The 27,739-nt window shown below is 38.5% G+C and overlaps 1 protein-coding gene across 3 annotated transcripts in view; it reads right to left on the bottom strand.

Annotated features, from left to right (window-relative positions):
- Window positions 1-401: 401 nt before the first annotated feature.
- LOC136856819 (tyrosine-protein phosphatase non-receptor type 5) overlaps window positions 402-27,739 on the bottom strand; it is a 52,520-nt gene continuing 25,182 nt past the window's right edge. For all 3 annotated transcript variants that reach the window (XM_067134954.2, XM_067134953.2, XM_067134955.2), the window contains exons 4-8: window positions 27,114-27,436; window positions 26,068-26,323; window positions 16,500-16,781; window positions 12,572-12,921; window positions 402-1,979 (exon numbers count right to left, since the gene is read on the bottom strand). In XM_067134954.2, the coding sequence (XP_066991055.2) occupies window positions 1,886-1,979; window positions 12,572-12,921; window positions 16,500-16,781; window positions 26,068-26,323; window positions 27,114-27,436 (1,305 nt within the window). In that variant the 3' untranslated portion in view covers window positions 402-1,885. The remainder of the gene's footprint in view (window positions 1,980-12,571; window positions 12,922-16,499; window positions 16,782-26,067; window positions 26,324-27,113; window positions 27,437-27,739) is intronic.

Genomic DNA, 27,739 nt, shown 5'->3' with positions numbered 1-27,739 from the left:
TTTTGTTAGGTCTTATAAGACAAGTCACAACAAGCAATTCACCATGCCCAGAGACTAATGGAGACAGGTCGTTAAGAGGCTATCTAGCTACATGACGCCACTACACCCTTACGGGGAGGGGGGTTAGAATAAGACAAACAAGACGCAAACCACGGAGGTAGTCAAATTTGTATCAGAACACTGAGGCACACTGAACAGTTTTAGACCTTATCAAAAATACCTTATTAAGCTTTTGATATTTAAGGTAGACACTAAGGTGAGATTTTTACTACATCCGCAGATGAGAAGTTCAGGATTTGTCACTGAAATACAAGACGACTAAAATAAGGTAGATGTATTTCTTGAAGGAAAAAAATAAGAAAACTCAAAGGAAAACAAGAAAGGTTCAATTAATTCAACAATTAGCAAGGGAGACAGTTTATTTTAAATAGAGGGTACTTTAATATGAAATAACAAGTAAATGTATAAGTATCTACAATAGGAATCATAATGAATTACATAAAAACGCTCACAATGTATTCTTTCATGTCCTGACTTTTTGAATTTATTAACCAAAAATATGGATTTATACACTTTATTCATCCATGAAAAGAAAGATTTGACTTCATCTTTATCAAAAGATTCACACCAGGTATATCCTGTGTAATACTTTCATTTACAGATTTCAAAATCAGAATACGAATCACGTGGATTTAGAACAGATGAATCACACTGTCATCCACTTGAACATCCTAAAAGTCAGCTGGAAGAGGATATTCAAGGTTTACATTCCTAGCCATACAAATGAAATCAATATTTCTTCTATATGTGTTATCTACATATAATGACTTGTCTAATGTTATTAAGTTTACAATCAAGTTTTGTTTTACAGTGCAAGTCAAAACTCATGGTATTATTGAGATTATATACAAAAATCATAAAAACTGGGATTTGTACAAGCTTAGTTTCCCAAGCTCAACTTGGTACCAAGATACGACAATCATAGGCACTACCAGACCAGCTGGTAGCCTAAACTGGGAACTATCTTTTGGTCTATATCGAAAATGTAATCTGACATGGAGGGATAAAATTATTTTTTTAAGTTACTTTGTGCCACTATCCAAAATGTCACAATGAAGTCTATTACTCATTCTGTAGTCATTGTTAACCATTGCTAGTGTACATACATAGTAACTACACTGGTACATTTTAAAAAGGAATGATATTCCATTAGCTACAACATAGATTACTCGATTAACTGTGTATCAGGTACGATACACTATTACTGCTCATGTGCTAATGAATCTCAGAGAGCTTGCAAAGGTGTGTTTTTCTCCCTTTTGTTAACTGTCATTATCATCAACTAATTACTTGGTACAGTATCTAGATAATTACAGTCTGCAATATATGTATATATATATATATCTCTTACACAACCAATTCACACAAAATAAATACTCATCACACAATAAAATTAAATGCATTCGGTCAAGTGTTAAATAGAAGGGACAAAATCTCCATGTAGCATGTACAGGTTTTTTAAAACTTATACATTTATACACCACACATCGTCAGGAAGGGTTTAACTTATAAGTTTCCAGACTTGCTTGATACATGACATATTATCTTTAACTCTGAAAATGTATTCTGAGCTAAACAACAGATTATATTAACATTTATACGACTGAAGTGTATCAGCATGAAAGGGAGGGAAGGGCATGTAACTAAACCTAAAATGTTACTTTGTACTATGCAAACCTTACAAGTTACCTAGCCGCTGAACCTGCCTCTGAGGCTGCAGTATTCTCAAGCCCCAAGACACGACAGAATCGTAAAGGGCAAATGGCTTGCAAACCATTCAATATGTAGTTGTAACAACAGATGCTCTGACTACCAATGATGATGTTCATTCACCAGACTGATCTGGCAAAGACCGCTCGAAAAGGCAGAGTGCGCGATGAACAAATTCATACTGCTCTGCCGTCTGTATCATTCCTCCTCTGAAATTGAGAGTAGAAAACAATATTTAAGCCAAAGGAATAATTTTCTTGAATATACTATTCTGATTAAGAAAAAAAGTTTGGTGGAAGGCATTATCTGCTAGGAAAACAAGTATGTAAAATTTAACACCCATAACATTTCTTAATTCTTCCTTTAAGTGTATTTCCTAATATGGTAAACAAGATGTTTCCTGGATTTGTAAGATGTATTCCAATTATGATATCATGAATACAGTATAACCCCAATTTTGTGTACACTTGATTGAGCGCAAACTCCCATTTAACGGAAGAAATTTCAAGTCCCAAAAATTATTCCACAAGAGCAATGTAATTTTATATTTGATTTATAATTCACATTAGGGCAGAAGCCACATTTAGCACAAGGAAATGTTAAAATACTCAAGTATTTAATTATATTTGTTATGGTTATGAGGCATTACGAACCTATGAAAAAGACGCCATAAGCTTGCTAACAATGATTCACAGCAGAAGAGGGATTTAGAGTGCGGGCAATTGGTACTAAAGCGAAATGATGATGAGCTTGCATACACACATGACCAGAGCCCCTATAGTACAGTAGAAGATAACCCCGCTGTAACGACAATATTGTTATGTCCTTCGGAAACTGCTAATCTGAGCAATATCCTTCAGTTTCACGGATTCATCATCCATTATTACGAGCGAATTTGGACGTGTTAGTTTTTCCATAATCAATATTCATATATTCGACTCAACATTTATATTCAATGCAATCGATCATCTTCCATATTGATTCCTCAGTACATGCACAAGTGAGGTCTGACCGACATTCAAAGGTGTTGCCAACGATTAATAATACCCCATAATTCCAACTGGTGCAAACAAACACTAGGAGAGCATGTTTTGAGGTTTAAGCAATAAGTGCACAAATACCATGGTTGACAGCAGTTTTTAACTCCTTAGAAATAAAGGCTGAAGTAAACGATTGCTTAATTTTAATACTAGGTTGAAATAAAATAAAGACACTTTTCTCAAGATACAGCACTGTGAATCTCTGCCTTCATACTCTCATGTTTCGGTTATATTTCAGAAAGGCTGTTCCCAAGTAAATTTGTAGTGAAAAGATTATTCTACAGGGGGACTGAAATATGTTTTCATAATACATGCGTGACAAGCCTAGGTTAGGTGACTATGTTTATGGTAAGAAAATGGAAAACGTTTGCCACAGAAGCCTCTGGAGTGATCCTATTACAATTTTCAAGAATGAAATTGAACATGCATACTAATGAGTGAGCCGCTGTATGCAAAACATCTATGAAACGTTTTGAACAAACTGATTCATACAGCTCTTAATTTTTTTGTGTGCGAGTGTGGTATATTTTTTATACGGAAAATCATATATAATCTTATAAGAACAACCTTAAACTGGAACAGTTTTGCATTCAATGACTAAATCTATTGTCTAAAGGAAGGGTTAACCACGGACCGACTATGATCAGGAATAATAGTGAATATATTCCTAAATAACATTGAAAACAATTTCTTAACCAACTAACAAGGGAACGGATTTTGGTGTAAAATTCCAATCTGGTTGAAATTTAGCACACAATATTCCTACAAAGCCGTAAAATGTCGTAGTGAAAATGGCACGGGCCACTTTCAAATTTGAAGGCCAATACTGAATGCAGGTAACCTGACAGCATTAGCGAGGAGATTGGGAGAGGTAAAGCTGACCTCTAATCCTAGCAGCACGCGACGGCTTGTGGCCAACAGACAGTGACCTGCAGTCTTGTGTTGCATTCTCCGACATAAACTTTCCTCTCACTCTTCTATCCTCTCGATTAGAGTAAAACATGCAACATAATTTGCTGTTTAACGCCTGACCAAACTGTAAATAAATAAACAACCGACCTTTCTTTTTTCCTTATTTTACTCTTTCTAATCCTTGCATTAGTGGATGCTTACAGAAATGTGGTCAATGCAAAGAGACTGCTTGCACCACCTTGCAACATTTTTTTGGTACACATATCGCAAGTATTTTGGATAGCACTATCCTTGAAAAAAACTGAATGGGGTTCACAAAGCAAGCGGGTTGTGTTTCAACATAACCGGATTTGTACCAACTGTACATTCACGCCACAAAACCGCGGAGAATATAGTTGGTTGTGGGTCAATGACTGGGTTTTTAAAATATTGTTGTGTAAATGAATGTTAACCTCTCAGCGTGGGACGACTTTCACTACCTGGCTACCCTGTACTGCGGGAGGTGTATAGCACCAAGCATGCTATGAGTGCAGGCTTTTAGTTAGTCAGGCGTAAATTACAAGCGGTTCAATGGATTTTGTCAGAATGTTCAGTTTGTTATTAGTGCACACAGCATAACTTACTGGAATTATCCAAGGTCAATGAAGTGGAGGAATCTTCTGTACTATGCTCATTAACATACACAATGCAAAAACTACATACATTCATTTACCCTCGATCGGACCGGAAATAACATACCATGTGATCGCATGCGATGTTGAAAATAAATATCTGCCTATCATGTTTACAAACTCGGCAGTAGAAAACAACTCAAAATTTCCACACAGCAGCATTCTGAGACCCATAATTTGCCGTAAATATTTCCCTTTGCCCTCTATAATTATCCACGTCTTCTCACACAAACCCACCATCAATAACATTATGGCCGATATTTTCCCATGTGTATCAAAAGCAACATCAATGTCACGATTACTACTTTCACTCTCAAATTCTACATCCTAGTCTTTGCTTAACGAAACTAGTATCATCAGTCGGTAAAAAATCATTAATTTTCGAATTCGCGGTCCCAAGAAAACGTCTAGCTGCCATGATGTCAACAACAGAACTTGCTGGTTTTTCAGACGCGATATATCATATGTAATCGATAAAAACTCGATAGATATACGTATCAAATGAAAGATCGATGTTTCATCTGTAGATATAACTTACTACATTTGTAATAGTTCAAGAAATATTCGCTAGATAGAAGCACAAATCAGAAGCTGCTATTCACGTGGAATGCAAGTCACTCCGCGACAGAGAACACTGGGGAGTCTGTGTGCAGTGTATGGCACTCCACATTGAGTGGTTAATATCAAAATTGCATAATACATTCAGGTCATAAAAAATGAACAAATTGTTTCCATATCCGGAAACCAAGCACATCTAATGGCTGAATCATTCCAGTAGTTCCCTGGGGAATAGTTTTGACGCTAATATAATTACCCGACTTTGTGGTGTCCACGAAACCAAGAGTAAAATACTGTCACCAGGTACATTTTGAAAATAAATGTCTTGTAACCACTTTTGAAGTGAAGGCAAAACAAATTATCTGCTGTAAGCAAACTTGTTTAACATTAGTGCCTCATTCACCATCCTTTTCTTTTAACACAGCTAACAGTTTAGCTGACAGTTTTCCATCAGCAAAAATTACAGGCTGAATTGTATAGCTGTGTGTTAATGAGTTCAACGATTGCGCTTCGGCGAAAAAATTCTCTCTTTAAATGTAGGCATGTCCAGTATGGAACTCTTTGTTAAATCCGGTTTGGTCTGTGGTAAAAACGCACTTTGGAGAGTTAGTGTTTATTAATTCGGATACCTCTCCCACAAAAATGGTTGCGTTCCACACAAGGTCAAGCTGATCGACAGTGTAACTTTTGGTTATAAGTTTCGTAACTGTCCGGGAACCAATACTGAATTTATTTTTAAACTTTCATACCCATAAAGATGAGGCGCGGAAGGTATAGTCGTGAACATGCTGAGCATTCTTCAGGGCCCATTTTCTAATGTGTGTGTCATGGACGTTTTTGTTGGTTGTTCAGCCTGACCTTTTAAATTCTTCAAATATTTCTTTGGTGATAAATTTCAGTTTTTCAGCCTTTGTGCTGCCCGATTCTACTTGTAGCTTCTATCTAGAAAGATCCGACTGGTGCCGTAGCTTTTTAAATTGGTGCTGAATGACTTTAAATGGCTTTTTTCCCTCCTTTGTTCAGCCAATAATCAACGACCTTTTTTTGTTGTTGTATGCGATACTTATTTCAGGTGTTGTGGTAGCATCTTTTTCACTGTCAGTGTCGGATATTGCAAATTCATCGTTTTCGATAACATCGTTAGTATCTGGCAAAACTAACGTCGCCTCATGTTCAATGACAATCTGTACATCACGAACCTTTTCTGCAATAAGGCCTGTAAACAAGGGTCATGATTCAGTCTTGGTGTACGTCTACTTTTGCTATAAGAAAATGTAATCAAAGTTTATATTGATGGTACACTTCAAAACCCAATTCTCTTTCACCAGCTGTTATTTGACTTTCATAGCGAACACTTTCAGCAAAGCAGCTTTGTAGACAAACTACCACATTCCAAGGATTAAAATTTGGAAGGTGTTCCACTTGAACATAGTTGTCGTCAATTACTGACATTTGTAAATAATCTGACTAAATTAAAGTTTTTAAAATTGTCTGTGCCAGTAAAGTTAAAAGCCGGAAAATAGAACAATTACTCACTGATTCTACATACAGAAAAATTAGAAACCCTACCAACCGCATTAAGAATAAACTCCACATTCTAGTAAAAAATTCTAGTATCCCAGCCGAAATACAGAAAAAGCTGATATCCTCGGACCCGATACCTCCTAAATTGCATGGCCTTCCTAAAATCCATAAAGAAGGCATACCTCTGCGACCTATCGTGAGCGCCATAGGATCTCCCACGCACGATATCACCCGTTACCTAGCTGGACTACTTCAGCCACATACAGGACACACTGAAACCTACGTGAAGGACTCCTTAAGGACCAATCAATTGAAAGTACGGACTTACTAGTAAGTTTTGACGTCGCGTCACTTTTCACCAAGGTGCCGCTAACAGAAGTATTTCCGCTATTAGACCAGAAACTTCTAGAAGACCTGTCAACACTAGCTAAAGAATGCCTTAACGCCACTTATTTCTATTTCAACAGGGAGTTCTACGAACAGACAGAAGGGGCCGCGATGGGGTCGCCACTCTCTCCAATAATAGCAAACATGTATATGGAACACTTCGAACAGAAAGCCTCAGCTACATCTACCCTGAAACCGAAATGTTTTCTCCGTTTTGTGGACGACACATTCATAATCTGGCCTCACAGGAGCAATAACCTACAGCTATTTCTCGACCATCTTAACTCTATACACGTAAATATTCAGTTCACCATGGAAACACAAGTAGACGGAAAACTACCGTTCCTGGATGTCCTAGTAAAACACAACTCCAATGGCGCTCTGAGTCACGCAGTATACAGGAAACCCACTCACACAGACAGGTACCTACACACCTCGTCTCATCACCACCCATCACAAAAGCAGGCTGTCTTAACATCACTCGTGAACAGGGCCATAGCGATATCTGACGCAGAGCACCTCGAGGAAGAGAAAGAACACCTCACGAGAACCCTCAGGGAAAATGGCTACTCGCTCAATAACATCCGACGAGTCCTTAAAAAATCAGAAGAGAACAAAGAAAAGGCCGCCGTAGGAGAAAACAACGGGAAAGAAGAACCGACCCGCCCGAAAACAGCAATACTGCCATACATTAAAAATACTACCAACAGGATCGGCAAGATACTGGACAAATACGACATAAAAACTATCTATAAACCTCACCGGAAGCTAGCCCGTTATCTACCACCAGTAAAAGACACAATAGAATTACAGGCCCCTGGAGTATATCACATTGAATATAGCTGCGGAGCCTGTTATGTTGGTGAAACAAAACGTCTGATCTCCACCCGCCTAAAAGAACATATCCGTCACACCAAGAACCAAAACACATATTTCAGCGGTAGCCAAGCATTCCTACGAAACAAGGCACGGAATATAATTTGACAAGACCAAGATCCTAGCAGCTATCCCTTGGAATCTGGAAAGGAAAATCCGCGAGGCTATCGAAATCAAGAAACATCCAAACAACATAAATTTGGAAGAAGGATATAAAATCAGTAATTCTTGGATGCCTATCATTCATAGTTTAAGACATACAGACCACAACATAAACACACGGGCCGAAACCCCATTACATAGCGCGGGCAAGCCCCCACTACCTGGCTGTGACACATACCTTCCAGAATACTCACAAGACAGCCAGGGCTTACGTCAGCCAGAAAGGCCAGGATATAAAAGGCCAAGGTCAGGACCACTCTAGTAGTGTAAATTTCTGCCTGGGAGACTGATTACCTCGGATCGAGTAGGGGTATTTCAGTCGCCTTGACAAAGAATACTGCAATGAATTCGAAACGTCGGCAAACTGTATGTGATGTGTAGACAACTACAACATGGTTCAACCCGGAAATTAAATTAAAAGTTGTAAGTACACAATAGTGTTTAGGGTAGGTTATCTCCTTGTTTTATTGCTGTCATGATGTAAATAATGTGTGATGGTGCAATTTATGTTAACCTTTTGGGGTACAATTACTGTAATTGCCTCTACATCTTGGAAAGGTCCAATTTAACATTCGGCAAGTATGAGAAGGGCATGCTTACGTAAGTAAAATTTTTACATTAAAAATATGAACTGCACATTCCTTTATTACCCATCATGTTAAAATTATTAGCAATATTTTGAGCAAGTGCAGTACCTATAGAGGCATTTGTATGGGTACAGCCTTGGGTTCCCTGGACAGGTCTCACAAAATCATGTCTCATTTCTGAATCCTTTCACTTTCCTGTCAGAACACACGACACAGTCCTTAGTCTTTTTGGGCTCACAAGCATCTATGATATGTAGCTTCCCATTCAGACAAAATTCTTCGTCACAGCTGCTCCATTCGCACACTTATGGGCAGTTTGTTCCGTAACATACCCCATAATAACTAAATCCTTGAAAGACCTGTGACTCACTTCAGGCTGATTTCTAACCCTTTGTTGCATATAATATACCGGTATCTGAAAACTGTTCACTAAAGCCACCAGCTTCTTTCGTGTATTCCATAGCACTGTTGTGAGAATACTTTGACAAACCACAATCTTCAGTATGAGTCACCTTCTTCATTCATCACCCTCTACATCACTTTCACCACTGTCTTCCACTCAATTTCCTCCTCACTCGAAAATTGATTTCAGATTCAGGAATGCTAATTTCACTTCCAAAATCAGTCAACAAATCAACATCAATATGGCCAATGTCAAACAACCGTCGGTAAATATCATCGGGTTTCATGTCGCGGCTGTTGGACGCCGCCACCATCATCACCCCCCTCTTCCCTTATCCAGCTTATGCCAGGTTTAGGCAATTATGGCACTTCTCCGCCTTCCACCATTCCTTTTCCATTATTTTGTTGCAGTCCAGGTTTCTTTTTCTTGCACTCCTCTTTATTGAATCGATCCACCTAGTTGTAGGTCTCCCTCTCGCACACCTTTCCTCAAACTTCACATCTCCATAATCTATTTAGGCATTCTTTCCTCCTCTATTCTCTTACATGTCCAAACCATCCTAGGTTTTCCATTCTGACCTCCTTTCTGACATCTTGTAACCGTACAACTAGGTTACAGATTCCATTCAGTATTTATTATTATTATCATTATTATTATTATTATTATTATTATTATTAACCCGATTCATTAGATTTTATATATTCTGTTTCTCATCATTTAGACTGTAATAATTAGGTATCACGGATATTATTGTATTTCATCATAGGTTAAGTGAATATGTTTGTAATTATTCTGTATTGTAGTAAGTGAGATTTGTTGGTTTCATATTGTCATGCTGTGGCTTGTAACTTTGGCTAGATGAGCTGGCATAGTATTTTGCAATCGAGGCTATGTTTAACTGGGAATGTTGTGTACAAGGAGATTTCCCGGTGACGCATTCGGTATAGTCATTCTCGGACCGCTTGGGTACGCTTAGACGACACATGACTGATGACATCAGTGCGTGGACACGTGATTGCGACCAAGTGTCAGTATTCGCCAGCTACTGTATGTGGAAGTGGAAGGGATGAACAGTGAGTGGGGAGATGAGTCGTCATCGCGAGGTGATAGAAGTCGAGGCAACGGTAGTGAGAGATGCAGATGATATCAATCAGTTGATAGTACTCAGTTCATAAGCAGTTGATATCGTGCAGATCATAAGTAACAGTCAGATGTATCAAATGGAAGAAGTGGTCTTAGTGTGATGGTCAGAGCTAAGAGTTGTGTTTGAAGAGGTAATCGTCGAGGAAGTCTACAAGTGGTGCTTGTATCCGAACAGAGACGGGTACTATGCTGATAAAGAAACATCATCTTCTTGTGAGGATGGACTTCACAAGATGTTTCAATAATATTTTCCAATTATTTAAAATATTTTGAGTGGACGTAATTACATTGGAGCTCCCTACACGCGTACATGGTATGTAGGCCAACTCCTTGTTATATAAGAAGATAACAACAGACGGCTCCCGACTTCAGCTCACAGGTTTTCCCAAGAATTTTCAAGTTCAACAGCGGTGTATGCAGACAACAGGTAATTAAAGCATCAGACATGTTATGCATTCATAACATGAAGAAGAGAGTAATCAGCGGCGATATCACATCTCACTTCAAGTTCATGCCAATAGCTTTTTTTGTTTAGATTAAATTTTCCTTTTCTTTGTACCGCAAATCTCACGATATATTTCTTTTGTTAAATTAAAAGACGTAAATGATTGTTCATTGTGACGTAAATTTAGTCATAAACTCAGTTTTATTTTTAATTATAAGTGATTCCAGCTCCATGTACAATCCTCAATTGTGGAAATGCAACAGTAATTTAATATTGTCCTGATCCATATCCCTGTATATTGCCAGATGTGTGAGTTTATCACCTCACGCCTTGAGATAATTGATATAAGAGGTATGCTCTACCGAATTTTGTTGTTTTTCTTAAAAAAGCAACTGGCGCTCAAACAAATGTTATTTATATTGTGTGGAAGATATGAAGGTATAAGAGTAGTGGTCGGAGTAGCAACAATCTTTGTTTCTCAGTCTGTCGTTCCTATCGTATTTCTTAGGTATTTCATTTCGCTGGCTTGAATTCTACTCTCCTCCCTACTTGTAACTGTCCAGGTCTCAGCCGCATAGGTCAATATGGGTACATAATACATTTTGTATGTTATCTCTTTACACTTCTTTCATCTTTATTCCAGACCAGGTTTCTTACACTACTGTAGAATGCATTGGCCTGTTGCACCCTCTTACTAATCCCCTTGTCCAGCCTTGTATTCTGCATTAATTTGGTATCTGAAACTGTCAACAATTTCCATGCTTCAACCACCAATTGTCATTCTCCATTGGATCTCACCATGGTCTTGTTTTTCTCCGTGTTGATTTCCATTCCATACTTTTCAATTGTCTTGTTCAGTGCATCAGGTTGTTCTTGTACTTGCTGTTTGATCCCCAGACCATAGCATCGTCTGCAGATAGTAATAACTTCATCTCCCTATTCCCATGTGCTTCCTTTGTCTCCTTTACAATTTCGCCCATAAAGGTGACAGAACACGTGCGTCTTATTAGTCCAGTTTCATTTCTGAACCATTCTGTGTTTTCAAATGGAGTCTGTACACTGCTGACAGTTTTCGTACATTCTTTGCACCATTTCTAATGTTTGTGTACCCAGACTGTAGTCTCCTACACCTTCACCCTGGGAACACTATCGTATGCCTTTGTTACATCTATGTACGTCATGACCAGACTCTCGCCATATTCCCAACTCTTTTCCATTAACTGCCTCATACTGAAGATTGGGTCCAGTGTAGACTTCTACTTCTGAAGCCATACTGTTTCTCTTGCAACCCTCCTTCTACCTTTCTTCTCATTCTCCTCTGTAGTATTCTTTCCAGTATTTTTGCCCGTTGTGATACGAGTGTATTTCAACACCATGTCTCTAAAAAATATGAACACAACGATGACAAACTATCTTCAAAGAAAAAGCAAATCAGTTAAAACAAATTAACAGTACATGGCAGCATGGAACAGAGACATGTCCAAGCTAAATACTGCGTAAAGCCTGGCGCCATTTTTGCTCCAACATACAAAATATACAACCTTAAATTTGTTAATTTAATGACATTTGCTTTACGTCCCATTAACTACGTTTACGGTTTGTCGGAGACGCCAAGGTGCCAGAATTTAGTCCCGCAGGAGTTCTTTTACGTGTCAGTAATCTACCGACACGAGGCTGACGTATTTGAGCACCTTCAAATACCACCGGATTGAGCCAGGATCGAACTTGGCCAAGTTGAGGTCAGAAGGCCAGCGCCTCAACCATCTGAGCCACTCAGCCTGGTACCTTAAATCTGTGTCGGACTATGCCCGACATAGGACTGAAACGTAAAATCAATGATGCCTGACTGAGCCCAATATTGGATCCCAAAGGGTTAATATAGGCAGAGATTTATGGAAAACAAGCTTTCTACTGATACCTCGATTTAAGGCAAACATCCGTTTGATGTGAACAAAACTCAGGTTCCCGTACAAACACATTTTCTTTCATTAGTAAAATTGGAAATTACCAGGATATTAACTGACATACAAATGTAGAAATCCAACAAACAAGAACATTTGAAGTAGAAAAGTAATATAACAAAGAAAACTTACCTGTCATACCGCATCTGACAAACAATCCCCAGTATATCCACATTATTTTCTTCCATCAGCTGGTTCATTCCTACTGAAACAGCAATAAAGCAGCCAGTCCGTCCAATTCCTGCACTGCAGTGCACCACTACCGGACCCGATGGTACCCACCGACCAGAGTCCAGCTCTAGTTCCATGGCACCATTCTGCTCCTGTCGAGGTGTGCTTGGACAACTGTTTGGTAATAGCCTTTGACGGGCATTCTCAACTTCCCGGGCCATTGCCACTATGGCGTGGGGGCTTGGTGGAGTCTTGTGGTCAGGCCACGTATCATACCAGAAGTGGAGAATCTTTCGACTTTCACTACCTCTCTGCAAATAAAAAAAATTGAAAATAGTTATAAAATAAAAGAGCTGCATGGTGGAAGTGTACTGGCGGTGGTAATTAATTTTTTAAAAAGATGACCTACAACAGGGCGACCATCCTAGATGTAAATGCATTAAAATATTCCATATATTATTCTTAAACTGTACGTGTATTGAACTGAAATAGACCAGGCCGGAATTACTAACAAAGCCTTTGAGCAATTCATATGCCCAATGTAATACCAAAGGTGCAACGGACTTTACGATTCCTTCATCTATTTCGATGCAAAACTTTTGTCGGTAGATCTACCTGTTCATAAATCAACTGATGCGGCACAAAATATCCGGTTCCTCTTAGTCTTAGAAGAAAGGGATATAAATAAACATTATTAAAAGCAGTCTCAGACTCCCTAGATTTACACCGACATTCTCTCTGCGAGCTAAACCTTATCTGCTATCAGCATCATTCTCTGAAATGTCTTCCTAAATTTGTCTGCATTCAAACCGGCTTCACGTTCAGAAGCATTCTCTGACGCCCTAGACATGGATTGATGTTTTTCAGCTTTAAACAATGATTTTCCAAGGGCAGCTAATTTTTTAGTGGCCACAGTAAGAGGCAGTAACTCTTAAAAGCATCACAACCTATCCACTGACACTAATTAAGTTCCAGTTAACCGTGCGTTATGCGACAATCAGTGAATACATACACTGCAAAGGAAAAATATGCTCGAAAGAAATAGGTCCACTTTCAGGATTAGTACTCCCATACATATGGGGAAATTAAGTTGGCCAATATTTTAATAGTGTTCTGAATGTCTAAATGATGTTAATGTGGTAAAATTAAGAATTAAGTAGTGCATAGATGTAACAAGTCCAAAGTATTTCGATTTGCACAGCTGAAGAAGAGAACATTTGGAGCTCTCGAAGCATATACGGATGGTAGTAAATTAAACTTAACACATTGGCAGTGGGCCCCGAATGGAGGCTGCTACCCAATGTAGACCAGATAGTTCAAGCCTCCAAGAAGAAAATTACACTGCTGCACTCAAACTACTGTACTCAAAAATTATTCAAGATATCGACCTCTAAATTTGGAACATGTACTCACGACGTTGGTTAGTAGTCTGTACAGTGCGATACCTTTCAAAGCAATACCATTTGGAATGCCATGTCAGTGCCTTTCATGTACTTATTGTATTCACGTATACAAGGATTTCTCTATCTTACAAGATATTAACCCTTAATCACTCATAATATTAACCATTATGTCGTTATAGATCTTATAATTCACGTATGATAACCTCACCATTTGATTAAATGTCATTGCGAACACCCTTACATGTTATATATTTCACATATATCCTAGCCAAGGATTGGTTATATTGTATAGATGACTACCTATCCCTTTACAGTTACTCCCTGTTTATTGTTAGGCATTAATCATTGGAAATATCTAATTCACTGTCACTCGGTACCTATTGTAACCAGTCTGTACATAATTAGTCACAATTATCGGTAGCCGTCGGTCTGTTTTCAGACCAACTTTGCTTTACGGGAGCGAAAGCTGGGTGGACTCAGGATATCTGATTCATGAGTTAGAAGGAACAGACATGAAAGTAGCAAGAATGATTGCTGGTACAAACAGGTGGGAACAATGGCAGGAGGGTACTCTGAAAGAGGCGATAAAGGGTAAGTTAGCTTGAATCGCGAAGTGTCGGGCACAAGCAGTGCCTGGATTGGTGAGAAATTGCATGCCTGGACTGACTCAGTATGACATCACAACCTGTAGGGCACTCTACAGCAACCGAGTGGTAAGGAGCGGTGTTACATGATTATGAACGAGCAGGAGAATATTACAAGTTCAAGAATAATCTGTTATGCCTTGTTTGTGATAACAACACTGAAATAGTACAGTTTTCCAGATAATGTTTACCTGTCTGAAATTATTGTTAATGCCCTGAGGGGAATATATTGAAATGTTATCATATTCATTTTTTACATATTCCCCGCCCGGCTACTCATTCCTGCCACCTGGCTGACGAAACTTTCTGGGGAGAACACTGATCATCATATTCCTTATGTTAAGCACTATTTTCTAGCACAACTTACACTGTGGACTTGATATCAAAATTTGAAACTGTTCCAGAAGGAAATCATAATTTAATTTTATCGATTACAAATATTAAAAGCGTTCAAGCCCTTTAGGACTTTTAGATCTTGTAATTACCAGCATTTCGCCCCAGTGTAGTAGTGGGCTCACGATTGAAAAAGACCTAGAAAGCTTGAATATTTTTAGCATTGTACACAGTTTGGCAAGTCAGTATCTTAGTAATAATATTCACTGGAGTAATGCTGGTGTGAAGAGACCTAAGAGGGCTGAACATCAGGTAGAAAAATACTAACTGGGAAGGTAGTGTTGCTAGCATCTGCAGCATTCTTTAAGGCACATGTACCTCCTCGGTGGTACTAAACGAGGAACACGGCTGGCAAATCTGATATTCCCATCCTCTCGAAGCTGTTTGGGACGACACAACATAAATGGAATAAATCCAAATTCTGGCATTAGAAAACGAACGCTAAAGTAAACCAAGTGGAATATTCCAAAATCAGAGCATGCATTTCTTTTCCTGGATGGCAGTACAGTAAGAGATGATGATGATAATAATAATAATAATAATAATAATAATAATAATAATAATAAGCCGGAATTTAGTCCCACAGGAGTTCTTTTACGTGCCAGTAAATCCACTGACACCAGGCTGACATATTTCGAGCATCTTCAAATACCACCGGACTGAGTCAGGATTGAAACTGCCAAGTTGGGGTCAGAAGGCCAGCACCTAAACTGTCTGAGCCACGCAGCCCGGCAATACATTAAGAGAAAATTGCGGTGTGACAAAGAAAATGCACTAGATTTGCACTGACAATCCATGATAATCAAGTAATTGGTAGGTAATCTTATCGTCTCTTTCCTTTTTCCCTAAGTTTATCTGGCTTTCTTATCCTACACCCTCCACATTAAGACTGATCTCTCAAGATGGCCCCTCAATGAGTGCAAAATCCTGCCCCCTCCTGATGAACCTGGGAAGCAGAAACAAGCTCATCAGTGAGCGAGAAGAAATAGATGTTGAAGAGCTGGGATTGATGAGGAGAGAGGCTATCTATTTGCAGTTGGCAGTCCATGAAGATACTCAGATTGTATTTATTCTTTGTATTTCTTCTTTTCTCCCTCTTCCTACAGTAAACTGTCTTTGTCAGTCATAAAAAGATGGAATATGAAAAGGAACACAACAGGATGAACACAGTGCAGATCTGTGTAGGAAGAAGAAGCAGCAATACAAAGAGAAGACAAGGACAAACATGAAACCTGTGATTATGTGTTCCTTTGGATGTTCTTATCTTTCTATGTAGTACTTGATTTGTACTAGTTTGTTCGCTTCCATTTAACAAATATAGTTTATATGAACTTTAGCCTGTTTTCTTCTTTTCCAATATTAAAATTTCTTAGAAAATTACGGAAGTACACACACTACCATATACACTGCATCTAGTAACGCTAAGCAGAGCAAGTAATGAAGTCTCACCTGAGCTAATAGTTCTCTGATGACATATCCATCCCTATGAACAATCTTTGTGACAGAAACAGACACATCCCCGTAGACTGCAGTGGCATTTGAGGAATTTTCACCATCTACTTCTCCTTGAGGAAAGTACTGTTCACATTTAGGCCGACCTTTTTCCCACAGCTTTGTGATCATCACAATAACAGGACAAGTTTCATTCCATACCATAAGCCAGAAATCTGCCAAAGTATGTGGGAGGGGTCCTTGAGTTGCAATGTAAGCACGTTCTTCACCGTCATAGCCCTGGAACACAATTTAATAATGTATAATAAACACAAAACTATCAATACAGTAAATCAATGAAATGGAGCATTTATTAAAAAAAACACATAAATCCATCTTCACATAAATGAAAACTGGACCAGTGATGACTTCACTTCATTACTGCCGTAAGATTTTGATCTAAAACTTAATGTTAAAAGAATTCTTATTCATCATATCAAGAAAAAACAATAACATTCTGAATAAAATCTTGAACACAACAACAATCATAGTTCTTTTTTGCTATTAACTTAGTTCAATTATCATTTCTGAGATCTTGAGTATTAAGTATGGCTACAAGTTCTCATAATTACTCATTCATGGCTAAATAAAAACTTAGGATTTTCGAAGATGTAGAGAACACTGGAAACTGCACAGCAGGAAGAAAGTGCATAGGAAAACGTTTCACCCGCGACTGGCAAAAAAAAAAATAAAAAAAAATAAAAAAAAAAAATAAAAAAAAATGGGTGTTTGGTTGCACATCACGTTCCTATACAGCTAATACCAAACACGCACTCTCATTACAACACATGGGAAACTAGCCAATTAAAATATCGGGTGAAGGTAAGCAAACTGCATGACAATTCCGATCAAGCAGATTATGATGCATTAAAAAAAAATTAAAACACAAAGTAAAGCCATTTTTCAAAATTCACTCCTAAAATTAGGGTGCATGGATTATTTGTGTACTTCTCTCAGTTTTAAAAGATACTAGCTCCAGAATTTTGTTCTGAAGGGGGATACACTAACATGCCCATTAATTCACCAACACAGCTATTTTTAATAGTTTCTATAACATACAAAAGCAATTGTGATTGGCGTTTTCAATGACAAAACAATGCAATTAAAAGTGGGCTGCTCAACTGACGTGTACATCTTAAATTGACTGTTATATCTGCATACAAACTCAATTAATACTGTATGTATCTATAATAATGAAAAAGTGTTTGTGTGTGCGCGCACATGCACGCGCACTCGCTAAATCCAGCCAAATCTACGGCATGCAGAGATCTGAAATTTTTGACATAGGTAGATGGAAGGAGATGCAAATGCACCTCAAAGTCAGATTTTTAATTTTCACTTTTGTTGGGAAGTTATGAATGAAAAACCAGCAAAAAACGTGTGTTGGGATATGACAATGTATCGTACTGCACAGATTCACTGTTGCTACGCAACGTATATAAAATAGGTAATACAAGTCAAGGAGCCATTTTAAGTCCACAGCGTATGAAGCCATGGGTGAAGTAGTATTCAGTCCTCAGATTCAAATCATCACTTTAGATATATCGTTTCAATTCGACCCACGCATTGCAAGTACGCATGTCATGATATATGTCTGTTTTGTACCTAAGAATGTCCGCCAACATAATTGTTAGCACAATTAGCTGACGTTCCCGGGAGCCTGAGTTCGAGTCATGGTATCGTACTGCCAGAGATTTACAAATGGCAGGAAGGTTGGTATGCACTTCCACTGGGGACATGTCTAAAAAGAGGTGCACCACCTCGGAATGAGGAAAGGAGTTTACTTTAGTTGGGAAATATTCACAGTTGTTATTAATACAGCAGGCAAGTTCATTAACAAAGTGATTGTTTATTATCTCGTAACTCGGGAAAATATAGGTATTTTTGGAGAGAAATAAGTTTAAAACGTTATAAAAACAATCCGATTGTAACAATTGCTTTACTCGCCAACGTACCTAACAAATAATAATAATACTGATTTCACACCCCCACTTGTAAAGATTTTCAGAGATGCCAAACAAAACGTACTGTGCGTTAATAAAAAATTGGAGACAACGAACGTGCGAAATTATACATTATGATAATAAAACGCAATACCACCACGCCTGTAGATATCCATAAATGCGGCAAACTTTCCTGTTATTTGTATTCTTTCAATCGCAGAACCTCTGGCACTATCCGGGTGCTTGATAGCATACCTAGCCTAAACAATCTCCCTTATCTCATTTACAGCTGTTTAGATAAATCCAGATGTGATAAATGTACAGAAAAAGCATGAAATATACTTAAAAATAAGGGTCTGCCTTTCACCAGCTTTAGATATAAGAATGCTTCCAGTCACTATGTCTTACATTCGGAAGCACACAAGTATAAAAGATGAGAGTTTTCCACCTAATCAATACTTTATTATATAATAAAGTGTCTAAAATCTTTCAATCACATTAAAACACAGTACCAGTTTCGACCTGTTAATTATGTCGTCAGCTGCTGATGAACCTGCTTATTCAATAATGAATATAAAATGTAAAACATTACTTAGACTAAACATGAATGCCACATATTCCAATAAAATGTAATGCCATAATGGTAAAATATATACAACATGGTTCAGTACTTGAATTCTAAAGAGGTTTGACATCCTCGTGTCTCATGAAAGCCACACATTCAATTAAAAAATATTATGCTGTAATGTTAAAAATCAGGGTATAGTTCTTAAAGTCTAAAGAGTCCCTGACATCCTTGTGTCAAGTTTATAGATCTTGTGCTGTAATGTCAACATTATATCCAACGGTTGTACAAGGTAAATTAAAAAGTGCATTGCTGGGCCGCAAATATGCGGAAGAACGTTATGTTCAGTAGTATATAAGGTTCTGTTCTTGTTTTATGGGTGCTTATGCTCATAATCAGTCCATTATTCTGCTGATAAACATGCTTGTTGTTACTAAGACTTCTTGTAGAGATATAAGTTGCTGTATATGAAGTTCTGATATCATAAAAATAGTGCGAGTGCTCCCCTCTTCATACTTGTGTTCCGCTCAGGTAAAGTCAAATGACCTATGAAAGAAGGAAAGGAAGGTAGAAATTATATTAACTAATAGCGAGTGCCTGTTGAATGAGTTGTGAATAGTAGTGTGTGTGTTACTCATGTACGAACTTGATATATCATTGAGCATAGTCGGGAGCGTGCTGCATACTGTTCCGTGTACGTTGTGTGACTGTTGTAGCACTGAGACGGATGAGTAGTGGGGAGGGGGAAGCAGCTTGTGGAGGGGGTGGGGTAGAGTGGGGTGTGTCTTTTGGGGTGTGTGTGGATTTGTGCCTGCTGATTCTTTTTAGATATGTGTCTTTTAGGAATGGCTGTGTTGAAAAGAATGTTTGCTTTATCCATGATTTTGTATAGGTTGAAGTTAGGATTAGTGTACTGGTCCATACTGATGTAGTAATCTTCCATTATATTGAGCAATGGGCCTGTGGGGTTCATATTTAAAATTTCCATGTCGTTCTCGATATTAGTGAACTTATGCTTGTAATCCTCGACATGTTGCCCTCATCATCATCATTTCCCTTTATCCAGCTGTAGCCGGGTAGGGGCAAATATGGTTCCTCTCCACTTTCTTCGGTCTTTCCACCACTCCTCCTCCAACACTGTGTCCCAGTCCAGGTTTCTTTCTCTAATGCTGCATTGGATGGTATCCTTCCATCTCAATCGTGGTCGTCCACGGCCTCTCCTTCCTTGGATTTGCATTTCCATCACCCTTTTTGGCATTCTTTCGTCGCTCATTCGCTTTATGTGCCCAAACCATCTTAGTCGGCTCTTCTCTATTCTATCATTCATTTTTTCCACTCCAATTTCTTCCCGGATTTTCTCATTCCTTATTTTGTCTCGTCTACTCTTCTGTATCATACTCCTCAAGAATTTCATTTCGGCTGCCTGTATTCGACTCTCATCCTTCTTTGTCATTGTCCAAGTTTCTCCTCCGTAAGTTGTTATGGGTACGTAATACATCTTGTACATAGTATCCTTTGCTTCCATTGGCACATCTTTGTCCCATAACATATTTCTTACACTATGATAGAAACAACTTCCAGCTTGAATCCTTTTACTAATCTCAGCATCCAGTCGAGCATTCTCCATTAATTCACTCCCCAGGTATTTAAACGTTTCCACTACTTCCAGGGGCTTGTCTGCAAGTCTAATCTGACCTTTCCCTTCTTTCTCCCCTCTAGTCATAACAAGAGTTTTACTCTTTTCTACACTTATTTTCAATCCACATTCTTCAATCTTCCCATTCACCACATTCAACTGTTCTTGAACCTTCCTGTCGTCTTCTCCCCAAATCACAATGTCATCTGCAAATAACATCATGTTCATTTCTCTTCCTCCATATGCTGCTTTTGCTGTTCTCATGATGTCATCCATTACTATTGTAAACAGGATTGGTGATAGAACACTTCCCTGTCTCAGCCCACTAGTTATTTTGAACCAACTTGTCCTGCCAACTTGTGTTTGCACGCAACTACAACATTCCTTATACAATGCCATGATCATTTTTATTAATCCCTGTCCAATTCCTTTTTGCAACAGACTGTCCCAAACTTTCGTCCTAGGGACACTGTCATATGCCTTTTCAGTATCAATGAATGTCATCACCATATCATTCCCGTACTCCCAATGCTTTTCCATTAGTTGTCTCATAATGAAAATGGGCTCTATTGTTGACCTTCCACTTCTGAAACCAAACTGATTTTCCTGTATCTGCTTCTCAACCCTCAACCTTATTCTACTTTCCAGTATCCTTTCCATTATCTTAGCAACATGGGATATTAGAGTAATTCCCCTGTAGTTCTTCAAAACTTTCTTATCACCTTTCTTGAAAATTGGGATGATTATTCCTTTTTGCCTATCCTCAGGGACCTCCTTATTCTCCCAGACATTCCTGAGAACCCGATATGTCCACTGCAGGCCTACAGCTCCAGCTGCCTTTATCATCTCCACTGAAATTTCATCTATTCCAGCAGTTTTTCCATTCTTCATCTTTCTTACTGCCATTTCAATTTCATTCATTGTAATTTCTTTATCCATTTCTTCGTCAACTAATTGCCTTTCCTGGTCGTCCATTGAATGACTGTCATCCGTTCTTGTGTTCAGCAGCTTCTGAAAATACTCTCTCCACCTATTTCTTATTTCTTCTGGCTTTGTTAAAATTATGCCACCTTCATCCTTCATAAATCTGGTGTTTACTTGATCTCTCTTTTTGTTTCTTAAGATACCATACTGTAATTTCTTGCTGCCCTGCATATCATCTCTCAGTTTCTGTGTGAATAAGGCCCAGCTTTTCCTCTTTTCTTCCTCCACTACTTTCTTGGCCAAATTCTTTGCCTCCACATATTTTCTTCTACTTTCTTCAGTCTTAGATGTTTTCCATGCCATTTTCTTTTCCTTCACTTTAATCTTTACCCTATCATTCCACCAGTGTGTTTCTTTGTCCTTCACATTTCCTGATGTTCTACCACACACCTTTTCTGCACATCCAACCATTGCTTCCTTAAATCTTTTCCATTCCTCTTCAACATTCCCCGGGTACCAAGGCATGTTGCCCTATGCATGAAAAATTAATATATTTTATGGCATTGATATGTTCGTTGTAGCAAACAGAAAAACTTCTACCGGTGTACCCAATGTAGCTGGCTTCACAATAGTTGCATTTTATGCGGTATACTCCTTGAGTGGCTGTATTTATTGTTTTCATTGACAGATTTAGTACAGTCGAACCTACCCTAACGGACACCTTTATTCAGCGGACACCTCCCTATTTTCCTTGGAACTGATTTTATTTTACATAAGTGTTAAATTGGCCTCGTTTAAGCGGACACCTCGAACTCCGGACAGCGGACATTGCCATTTGTCCCGTCCACTTGACTTAAGTGGACACTTTAAATGTTGCAGGACAATTTATTACGCCGGACCATATGTCATTCTTTCTTTTAAAACCATTCTTCAGACATAAGGAAATCCCTTTTAAATGTTTGTACTATTTCGAGTGCAGGGGAGAGAAGATACATCAGAATGCAGTTCTACCTAGTGGTGTATAGGCTTATTCCGAGAATTCTAATTGTCCAGAAATGCTGCCAGAGACTGCTGACTCACAAGTTACCTTGGGATTTTCTTCCTTTCTTGCATCATTCTATTCATAACTCGGATTGTCGCAGAAAAGGTCGACTTAGGTAGTTAACTTGAGAAGGAAAAGACAGTACAGGCGCTAATTATTGAGACAGAAATAATAGCATTTCATTTGTCTGTTAAACGTGAGTAACAAGGGACGATCGTGTTTAGATCTCGAGGCAAGAAGATATTGTGATTATAGAAAGTGATGACAAGGGACTTTCAGTGAGCAAGCTTGCCGAAAAATTCAACTGCGGGAAAACTCAAACACTAATGTGAAGAATAGAAGTGAAATTTTAAAGGAGTGGGAGGAAAATAGGAATAGAGGAGTGAAAATAAAGCGGGAGTCAGCTTTTTCAGAAGTGAACGTTGTGGTGTATGAGTGGTTCAAGTGTGCTCTAGTAAAGAAACTGTGTGCGAGTGGATCAATGTTACAAGAAAAAGCTCGAGAAATCGCAAATAATCTGAAAATTGAGAATCTTGTAGCTAGCAATGGTTGGTTAGATTGTCTTCTAAAACGTCATAACGTTAGTTTCAAAACAGTCTGTGGAGAAGGTGGTGATGTGTCTGCACTGAAGTAGTGGATTGGAAAGATATGTTACCAGACATTTTGAACAGTTACGAACTGAAAGACCTTTTGAATGTTGACGAAACTGGTCTGTTCGTTAGGTCGATCCCGAAGAAGTCACTAACTTTGCCGAATGAAAGTTGCAAGGGTGGGAAAATGTCAAAGGAAAGAACCACCATCATGTTTTGTTGTAACGCACTCTGTGAAAAGGAAAATCCTCGAGACCCAGGTGCTTTAAAAACATGGACTTAAATTATCTTCGTGTCGAATGACATGCGAATAAAAAGGTATGGACAACGTCACCAATATTTGAGAATTGGCTCCTAGCTTTGGATTCCAAAATGAAGGCCAGAAACCGTAATGTGATCTTATTGCTAGATAATGCTACGTGTCATCCAGAAATATGGCTTTTAAAACTCTTGTTCCTTCCACCCAATACCACTTCTCATCTACAGCCTTTGGATCGAGGAATCATTCAAGCATTCAAATTAGACTATCGTAAGAGGGTTTTATGGTCGTTAGTGGCACACGTGGATGAAGCAGACTCAGCTTTTTGATTTGATGAAGGTCAATGTTCGCGATGCAGTTTCGTGGACGAAGGCAGCCTGGAATGCAGTCAGCAAAACCACAATCAGGAAATGCTTTGCAAAATGCGGCATCGCTAATTCTACAGTCGAACAAGCAGAGGTAGAGGTTCGAAATGAATATGATGAACTTCAGACTTCAGCGACGACAGCTGGATTGATGCATATTGAAGCAGATGAAGAGAATATTCCTTGCTGTGACGATCTCGAGGACGAGTGGAAGTCCCGATTCCCGGATGCACTTTACGGTAAGCTTTCTGTGTTATCAAGTTATACAGTAATTGTGTGTTGCACGTATCGTAAGGTCCATGTTTGTTTGCACCTCAACTCCTCATTCATTTTCTTCTTGTGATAGACAGCTTTTAATTCTTTTAAGCTAAATTTTCAGCTTTAATTTAATTCACTGCACTTCGTAAATATGTCTAGCTATCCATAGCAGCCTTCATTAGTCGTACAAAAGGACCATTTTGAATAAAACTTGTTATCGTTTTACAGAGCCCGAATCAGAAACGAAAAGTGACGATGACGGTGAGGTGGAAAAAGAACAAGAAGTTCTGTCAATGAAGCCGGGACTAAATATGCTTAGATAAAGAATTTGTGTGTCATGCTGGATCGTGAGTACGGCGAGAACACTATGGAACCATTTAACAGACTTTATTCCGTTTGAGAATATCGTAGATAATAAAACTGTGCTAAATTTACACAGACGAAGCTTCACGAAGCTGTAACGTTTGTAAATGATGTAAAATCACTTACTAACACAGAAATGACTTAGAATAATAAAAATAAAGATATGTATGCTTATATTTAAGGTGGATGTTCCTTGCCGTTAAAATGTTAGATTAGTTTTACAAACTTGTTTTAGCGGACACCTCTCGTAACGGACATATTTCCTCGGAACCGACGGTGTCCACAGAAGGGAGGTTCGACTGTATTACGTTAAATGGAAGCATTGTTACGTGTGGTTTTGTAAGCTATTCTTAGATTGTTTTTTTTTTTTTTTTGAAAATATTAGTTATGAGGTGGATGTGGGTGATGTTAAAAGTAAAAACTGCGTTGTCTTTCTTAGGTTTGCTGTTTCTACTTAGTTTGAGTTTTGGTTGTTTTATTTTGTGAATTATTTTATTTATCATGTTTCTATTATATCCATTTTGCTTTGCTATTTCGTGAATTAGGTTTAGTTCCTTTTTTAGTTCTTCCTGAGACGGGGGTATATCGAAGGCTCTGTATATCATACTGTAGTACGATATACAGATAACATGATAAATAAAATCATTCATACATACGTCCACACGTCACGCAGCTGAGGGACGGGGGAGATCTTGGCTGGGTTTGGCAAAGTTTGAGTTCCTGTAGCTTAATATCTTCATATCTACAGTGTTCTTGTTCAGAGTGTTGAATTGAGGCACAGACACGATGCCGCCAAAGTAAACGGTCTTTGCAAGTGTTTCCCTGGTTTTTGGGTTTATTTCTGCTATCTTTAAAGTTTGTTTCAGTTGGGCTTTGAAATGTCTCAGGGGGACACCCCGTGGTCTTGAACCGGAGCCAAGATCACCATAGAGGATCTGGCGTGGTAGTCTGGTGTCATTCATACAGTGCATGTGTCCTGCCAATCTGAGGCGATGGCCAACATCCAAGGCTTCTACACTCTTAAGAACACGCTTTGTCGAGAACTTCAACATTAGATTCATAGTTTTCCCACTTGATGTTCATGATGGAGTGTAGTTTTTGCTGGTGAAAGCGCTCCGCCTTTTGATGTCACGGCGGTATAAGGTCCACGTTTCACAGCCATAAGAAGTGTAAAGATGGCAGTAAAAATGGGGACAAAAAGGGAGGGGGGGTCTAATACGCGAGTAAATACGGACATTATCAAACTCTGTCTTGTGATAAAAGTAAAATTAAAACTGAGTATGTGGTTAACTTTATGATGTTTAACAGTTCGAGGAATCTAATCCTGTACAACAGAAAATATCTTCATAAAAATAAAACTGTTCTGTGCTGCTCTGTGAGAAACGGGGTTTGTAATTTAGAAGAAAATTATCCTAATGTTATTCAATACCAGCAAAATGAAACAAAGTAGGTTCTTGCCACAAACTGTCATACATCATCAAATATCTTAGAGATTATAATATGATCTAGCAGCAAATATTATTTCAGAATGCTTTTGAACAGGTAAAAAAGAATTCAACATATTGCCTTCAATTTACTCACCCGAACATAGTTAGCGTTTATATAGCCAGCCAAGAGATCGTTCTTACAGGAGGGCAGTCTAACTCGAGATCTTTCATTAGGCAGTATAGAGCGATAACGGTTCTTGGTGCCACTGCCTGGTACTTCTGCCTTCTCAGGATGGTTCAAAGGCAAGTCCCAAAATTCACGGTGTAAAGACCGAGAATCTCGCAAGCATGAGCGCAGTTGGCCTCGACTCAGCACATTGCCTGCAGATAGTAGGTATTCCTCTGTTGAACTGTGAAAGACACATCAGCTTACTTCACAAATGTATCAATAAGTAAAATGAAAAGAAATAACTTAACAGCAGTTGGTATAATAAAAAAAATATTAAAAGTACTCGTAGATTTAGGTGTCAAAAATTACTAAGGATATCAATGATTGCACAACTCTAGTTAAAAATTATGAGTCTTAAATGAAGATCAGTGGTAAATGGTAAAAAAAGAAGAGTATTACTTTAATGCTGAACACACATGCATTTTTCTCAACACTGCAAGAGAAACCACCAAGTGCAATATGTAGGTCCTGCAGAATTCATAAAGTAACAAAATTTTACAGCTTTTCAAATCCCTACCGACAGTATGAAAACCTTTACAAGAAAAGCCACCACCATTGCTATAAGCATAATTCAGTAAGCTGTCATAGTCGGCGGCATCATCATTAACGGACACTACCGGCACTAAAAGCCATATAATATATAAAATCTATATCCTTTTGTTCCTTCCCCTCCCCTGTGTTTATTCAGCTTTCTTTCTTATCCCATAATTCCCATATCAAGACTGCAAATCTGTCAAGATGACCCATGAATGTTCACCCTCCTGATGAAGCAGGGAAGAAGAAATGAGCTTGTCAGGGGCTGAGAAGAAGTGGATGTAGAAGAATTGGAAAGTCTGTGTATTTGAAGACGGCAGTATATGAAGAACTCTATTTGATCAGTCACTTTTATTACCTATTCTCGAGTGAAATACAGGATAGGGGTAAAATAATTATAGTTCAAATGAAAAGAAGTCATTAATATCGAAGCTCACCATTCTCGCGTAGGAGTAACCACAGTAGCCAAATTTTCTTGACTGGGATGAAGATCAATGGTAAGACTAGCACTAGAACCTCTTCGTTCCAGCAATCCCTTCGCTTTGATGCGAACTGGCTCTGGTCGACGTTCTTCTCGAATCATTCCCTCTGGCAAAGCTGACTGTACTGGTGGCTGCACACCAGCAGAGTCGCATGGTTCAGGAGCAGGTTTCATCACAGGGTGATAGATCCACTGCTGGCCTTCAGCACCACTAGAAGGTGCTGCCAAGTCTTTGTGTTTGCTGCTTGAAAGCATTTGGTTTTTCAGCCATAACAGAACCTGAGAACACAATGAAAAAATTATAATTACATTATAAAGGAAAAATAAATTGGATATTCAAAATATTGTACCACATTAACAAGAGATTCTCCAGGGACTGACTTGTCTCACATGGTAAATATAGGCAGTGGAGTGAGAATGTGTCTAGGTCAGTTGTTTCTATACTTTGTCAGCCCACACCACCCTTGTAAATGAGGGTATTCTCATGGCACTCTATATCAAAACATGTCTTATAATTACACCTTGCTAAAACAATTACATAAGTTTGGTCAAATAACTGAAATACTTAACGCTACAAAAAGT

The sequence above is a fragment of the Anabrus simplex genome, chromosome 1 (genome assembly GCF_040414725.1).
Source record: "Anabrus simplex isolate iqAnaSimp1 chromosome 1, ASM4041472v1, whole genome shotgun sequence".
NCBI lineage: Eukaryota > Metazoa > Arthropoda > Insecta > Orthoptera > Tettigoniidae > Anabrus > Anabrus simplex.
The sequence above is the reverse complement of the archived record's forward strand: the minus strand, read 5'-3'. Positions and strand labels throughout refer to the sequence as shown.